Source organism: Gopherus evgoodei, chromosome 15 (genome assembly GCF_007399415.2).
Source record: "Gopherus evgoodei ecotype Sinaloan lineage chromosome 15, rGopEvg1_v1.p, whole genome shotgun sequence".
Lineage (NCBI taxonomy): Eukaryota > Metazoa > Chordata > Testudines > Testudinidae > Gopherus > Gopherus evgoodei.
The window spans coordinates 26628731-26635053 of record NC_044336.1 but is presented as its reverse complement, the minus strand read 5'-3'; the positions used below and the strand labels follow the sequence as shown (position 1 = coordinate 26635053).

At 58.5% G+C, this 6323-nt stretch overlaps 1 protein-coding gene across 1 annotated transcript; it reads right to left on the bottom strand.

The window, feature by feature from the left end:
- Positions 1 to 1245: 1245 nt before the first annotated feature.
- GPR142 (G protein-coupled receptor 142) lies at positions 1246 to 6119 on the bottom strand. Its single transcript, XM_030534696.1, has 2 exons — positions 5978 to 6119; positions 1246 to 2412 (listed from the first exon to the last, which is right to left on the bottom strand). The coding sequence occupies exons 1-2, from the start codon at positions 6117 to 6119 to the stop codon at positions 1547 to 1549; spliced, it is 1008 nt and encodes a 335-aa protein (XP_030390556.1). The 3' UTR covers positions 1246 to 1546.
- Between the last annotated feature and the right edge of the window lie 204 nt (positions 6120 to 6323).

Sequence of the window (6323 nt, the reverse complement as noted above, 5' to 3'; positions counted from 1 at the left end):
CCATGGGATAGGAGAGCACTTGAGGGGGAACTTCAAAGCGAGGATTTTGTTCTTGTAGGGTAGGGTGACGAGACTTCTCGATTTTATAGGGACAGACCGATTTTTGCATCTTTTTCTTATATAGGTTTCTATTATCCCCCACCCCCGTCCTGATTTTTCACACTTTCTGTCTGGTCCCCCTATCGTAGGGTTACTTGTGAACGCCAGGGCTGTGCCTGGTGGGTTACTGTAGGGGCACTCAGGGCTGTACGTGGTGGTATGTTATTGTAGGGTCTTTGGGCCTGTGCTTTATTATAGGGTCCCTCGTGGGCACTGGGGCAGCCGGATGAGGCTGCGTCATGGAGCCAAGCCCGTGCATTGCAGACCCCTTCGGGCTGGTTCTATACAGCCTGGAGTGGGAGGGAGGCCAGGCCACCCCAGGACACGGCGCCAGGTTCGCTCTGGGAAAAACGAGCTCCAAAGCGAGAATTTTGATCATGACGTGGACGTTTATTGGACTTGCACTGGCAGTGTGAGTCAGGGCCCTCGCCACGGCCCCACCAGCACCAACTGTGCCCAGCGCTCCCGGCTCACGCTTGGCACCCAGCTGCTGTGGCTGGTGCTAGTGCCCAGCTTCCCCGGCGGAAGCTTTGATACGGGGTGGAGCTCACGCGGCATCACAAACCTTTTCAGCTGCAGGAATCCGGTAGCTCAGCTGGTCCCAGGACCCCAGAACATCCACCAACACCAGCGTCCCACAGGCAGAGCACCACATGCACAGCCCTTTGCTTCAGGAGTGATGGGCACTGACGCAGCAAGAGATTAAATGCTCCGACCTGACTGAACTGGCATTTCGGGGGGCCAGAAGCTGCAAATGGCCGGGCGAGCAGTCTGACCTAGTGGTCAGGGTTCCTGGGTTCCATTCCCATCTGGGTCACAAGCCTTGCCAGGTAACTGTGGGCATGTCCTTTAGTTCCACACCATCTCGGCTTCCCCACCCGACAATCAAACGTCCCTGGGATACGTGGTGGGATGCTAAGGGCTTAGCACCCTCTGCAGCATCCCCAGACACCGGTGTGTCTCCTCCCTCTGGGCCCAGGCATTAAAACAGGCCTCCCCACAGCCTGACCCTTGCTGAGGGCCCAGACGGACCTCATGGGAGAGCAGCACTGGGTGGAGCGGCCTAGTGCACTAGGCCTGGCACTTACTCAGTACGGTGTCATGGGCTCAGGATCGGGCCGGCCTGGTTCCCTTCCGCAGTCAGAACATGAGTTCACAGCAATCACAGATGCCTCAAGTCAGGCCCCTAGGTCTGAGGGTTCCTGCTCTGTTGGGGCCACTGTACCAGCTGGCATCTTGCCCATACCAGCTAGTGCCAGCTGTCTCCTATCCAGCCAGTACACTGTAACTCAACTCCTTGCCCTGGCTGCTGCACGTCATATCTCGCCCTCAGCTCAAGCCCCTCGGCGGCTGGGATCCACAGGGACACGTGGGAATGGGGTAGCTGAGCTACACATTCCCATGACTGGGAACCCTTCGAGAGCAGGACCACACCGACTCTGTTGCCCTAAAGGGACACATTCTCCAGCAGCCCCAGCGGTTTCAGAGCCGAGTGCAGAAAGCCCCTGTTTGTGGGCTTGCAGAAGGGACTGCAGGAGCGGATCACCTGGCCGGCCGTGCGGCGGAAGGTCTTGCTGACGAAGCAGTAGAAGAAGAAGTTGACGGTGGTGTTGAGCATGGCAATCATGTTGGCCAGGTTCAGAGCCACGTGCAGCCTCCGGTTCTTGTTAGTGGAGCCCATGTAGATGTGGAAGAGGATAACGAACGTCCGGGGCGCCCACAGCACAGTGAAGATGGCGGTGACGGCCATCAGCATGGCGATGGTCTTGCCCACGCGCCGGTGGTGCCCATCCACCCGGTTCCCACACTTGAGCTTACAGACGATGACGGAGTTGGTGGCCAGGAAGATGCTGCAGGGGATGAAGTACATGGTGAAGCAGTGAACCCACTTGAGGACCTTGTCCACGGTGGTGGGTGGTTGGGAGTCGTGCCAGATGTCCAGCCACCAGTAAAAGGGGATCCCGGTGGCCAGCGCCGTGCCGAAGACTGCGGCGATGATCTTCCGGGTGCGCTCGGGGTAGGAGAGCATGCGGTAGCGCAGCGGGTGGCACAGCGCCACATAGCGGTCGGCCGTCAGCAGCACGGTCACCCAGATGGAGGCATGGTTGGCTGCAAACTGCAGCACATTGACGGTGTGGAGGAAGGCATGGGGCACCTTGTGGGCCAGGATGGCCATCTGCAGGATGAAGCCCATGAAGACAATGATGACCTGGGTGAGGATGTCGGAGGCGGTCAGGGCCAGCAGGTACCAGTAGGACGATTTCTTTGTCCTGGCAGCCAGGCGGGACAGGGCGATGGCCGTCAGGATGTTAACTGGAACAGGGACAAATCACAGTGAGAAGCTGAAGGCGTTTGCCCAGCCCAGAGGGAAGGTCTGAGATCGGCTGGACCTGGGGATGAGTGTGCTCCTATAGCAATGCATAGCTCCAGGCAGCATCTGGGGTCACCTGAGCATCTGCCCCCCCCCCCTCAGAATCTGCAGGGAGATGCCGCCTGTGAAGTTACTGCTTGCAAGGCAACCTGGCCCTGAGCTGGAGAGAGGAACCAGCATCCTCCCCGCTCAATCTCGACATTCACGGCTGGGGCCGAGGAGACTGCCAGCCCCTGCACTGCTATGGGGGGCGTCTTGGGCTGAAATCAAATGCCAGGTGCTGGGAATGGGCCAGGGGTAAGCTGCACCTGGGGATGGAGGCTGGGCTGGGCAGCTATAAATACCACCGCGCAGGGCGCATTTGATGGGTCAGCCTGAGAGATGCAGATGCCGGCTGTCCCTGAAAGCCGCGGCAGCTGGGCCTCTGCTCACCCAGGTTTGATGGCCCTTTGGGCAAAGCAGGCCAGGCAGAAATTAGCCAACCTTTGGGGGCTGCCCGCATGGTGCCCCCTCCTGGCAGCCTGCTGTAATTGCAAGCTGGGCATGGAGAGTGAAAGTTCACGGCTAGGAGAACAAACGCTGCTGTGCGAAGGGGGGACAGACAGATGGACTTAGTCCACACAGGCCACAACTCCCACTCCTTGAGCTATCCCATGTCTCCCGCTCTCCCCTGGGTTCTGTTCCTTCCCCCCGCTCTCTTCCCTTCCCCTCTCTCTCCTTTTTCCTTTTGCCTGAGAAGTGTCTGGCTTAGCCAGCCACCACAGTGTATTTTGCAACAGTGCTGCCAGCCTGTGACCAGAAAGGCAGCGAAATGCAAGGTCCTAAACAGCCTGTCGCTGGTACAAGTTTGCCAGGTCTCAGGGTGGCTGATCAGATCGTGGGCTGGGCCTGGGGTTTCCCAGCAGCGAGGATGCAAGTGAGAGTTAACAGCAGACACTGAAGGTGCATTTTCTCTCATCGCTGTTCTTCTCTCTCCCCTTTTGTGGGTCTTTGTCTTGCTTTGTCCTCTAGGAAACGAGATGGGACTTTAACAGCAGCGCCAGCTCCAGCCCCCCTCCACTAAAGCCATCCCTTTCCCCAAAGACCATTATCACCGTCTCAACACCGTCTAAGAGCCGGTCAGACAAGGGGGGCTTTGTAAAACCTCTCTCCAGCAAAAGGGAATGGGAACAAGGGCTGCTGTCAGCCTGAAGCCTTTACTCAACCCGTTATATTCCAAAGACTCTCACTGGTTTTCTGTACCGTTATGACCAGGCGAAAAGGCCGTTGAATGGTGTGTTTGCCATGGTGCTAAACGGGCTCAGGGCTCCGGGTACCAGCCCCCAGACTGGCACTTTTTAATGCTGGACAGTGACTGGGTCATGTTAACACCGACTCTTTGGGTCTGAATATTCCATCTACATTCACACTCCAGGCCCTAGCCCGGCTTGCTGGGATGTAGCCCTGCAGATTTAGGGCCCTGGATCCCTCTCTTCTCGAGATCTGCCTGGGGTGGCCCTGTGTTAACAGGCCCTGGGTTGGCACTTTGAGGGTCTCTCGGGGCCTCCTGTCAGCCCGAGCCCCAGGTATTGCCTAGGAGCTGGGGTGAGAGCTGCCTGTGCCTGCCCCTCTGGGGATCAGTTAAGCTGATCTCTGCTCAGAGGCTCAGTGACAGGCACGTTCCAGAGACTGACCCTGACCCAGAACCTCCCAACCTGCCCTGGAGATGCCAGCCACCTCCTGCTGTATGTGCTCGCTGGTCTCCCCAGTGCTAGGCCATGGTCAGCAGAACAGCCGGCTCCCGCCTGACAGCATCAGGGCTCCCTCCTTCCCCGGGGGCTGGCACGCGCCCATGCCTGCAGTCCCCATGTGCCTGTGACCCAGGTCATTGCAGCTCCACACGCTCATGTGCGGGTGTGCTAGGGAGGCCCAGGGAGCAGCTGTGGATGCCGTCAGTGACTGGCATTAGCCTGGCACAGTGGGACAGTGCTGGCAGAGGGCACTCCGGGTGCAGGACGGAGGGGAGTTTGCAGCATGGGCCTTTCCAACATTCTGCCTGGTCCCATCAGCTCCTCCACCCAGCGAGCTCTGAATTCACCCAGCAGGTGCTGACAGAAACCTACAAGGCTGCGAGTGACCCTGAGGTGGCCTGAGGATGTGATCACCACACACAGACTGTGCGATCGCGGCTCACTACTGAGGCAGCACAGACAAACGAGGAGCAGCCTCAGCTACCAGCCCTGCGCCTCTGCTGGCTCTGCACACTCTGGGTGGGTCTATGGGCCTGGGGAAGGGGGCCCAGTGTTACCCTGAAATACTCCCCTCACCAGGCCCTAGACGCACTCACCAGAGCTGGGCAAGAGTTTTCCAAGGAAACATTTTTTTCATTAGCAAAATGTCAATTCATCACACCGGAGCTGTCTGTGTGTGTGTGTGTGTGTGTGTGTGTGTGTGTGTGTGTGTGTGTGTGTGTGTGTGTGTGTGTGTGTGTGTGTGTGTGTGTGTGTGTTCCACCACCGCTGGAGGCGAATGTTTTTATAAAGACTCTGAGGTGTCCCAAGGCTCCTCTCCAACATTTCCTAAAGCAAGTTTCATTTTTGTATTGGAAAATTGGAGTGAATTTGTCCTTTAAAACAGGTTTAAAAAATGCTACAGGTTGAAATGGAAACAAAATATTGCCAAATCATCAGAAGGATTCGATTGCCCTGACCCGACATCTTGGTTTGCAAAAACATCCGAGCTTCCACCCCGCTCCGGCAGAACTAGCCATTGGGGTGCAGCGGGGAGTCATGGCTCAACTGGCCGCCAGAGGGTGCCGGGACAGGCCAAATGCAGGGATGGAAAAGGCAAGCTAAGGCGCCCGTGTCTGCTCTCCGTCCCAGGTACAGCTGTCCCCTCGGGTACAGGCCTGTGGCCTTGTGCCTCTCACAGAAGTTCAGGCCCTCTGAGCAAGAGCAGGATGTGATACCCACACCCAGCATCCTCTCTGGCTATGCCCCAAATGGGGCACAATTCTCAATGCTAACCCGCCGGCCTGGGTGCCAGGGGGCCCTGGGGAGCCCAGACAGCCTCACACCCTCAGTCACAGCACCCTCCTCCCCTCCACGCTCCAGATTGTGGGCATCCCTTGCTCGGGTTGCCTGGACCCCTGTACTGCCCCGGCCCATCGCTTGTCTCTGCCCCAAACTGATCCAGACGCACAAGGTCGGCACGAAGCATTAGACGCGGCACAACCCCCCACTGAGATCAGGGGGCCCAAGCCACCCAGGATGAAGCCCCGCTAGCTCCAGGGAGGGCCTCCAGTGTAACTCTGGTGCCATCAGCAGGGCAGAGGTACCCTCTCTGCCTGGCCTTTCTGTGAATCCCCTGGGTTACGCAGCCTTCTGGTGAAACGCACCACAGTCAATCACGTCCTTCCCCCGGGGGTAAGGTGGCGGCTGTGTCTTGGGTAGCCCCGAATCCCTGGCCCTGGAGCAGCACCTGGCCTGGTGGGGCAAGGGAACCCTCCCTCCTCTGTCCCAGCCTTACTTGGCAGCCCCAGGCCCAGCAGGACGCTGTAGTAAATTACAGGGATGATCCCCTCCATGCAGGGCGACCACTCCTCCCACTCCAGCGGCTCGGCATCGCTCACCCAGGCCCCGTCTGTGCTGTTGGGCAGCAGGAACATCATCCTTCACCATCAGCAGCTGGGGGGAGAAAGGCAAGGGTATCAGAACAGGCTGCAGGCTTCCCAACTGCCTCTGCTTAGTGCCAGAGCGCTGGGCTCAAACCCTGTTCCAGGCCAATGCCAGCGTGGGGCATGGGCCAGGCCCCAGCAATGCACCTCACACGGCCAAGCACACCTGGTGTCTCAGGACTGGAGTAGAGGAGTTAC

Coding starts and splice junctions, on each gene's coding strand:
- GPR142 (XM_030534696.1), bottom strand. CDS start 6,119: ATGATGTTCCTGCTGCCCAACAGCACAGACGGGGCCTGGGTGAGCGAT. Junction 2,413..5,977: donor GCTGGGCCTGGGGCTGCCAA/GTAAGGCTGGGA, acceptor TCCCTGTTCCAG/TTAACATCCTGACGGCCATC.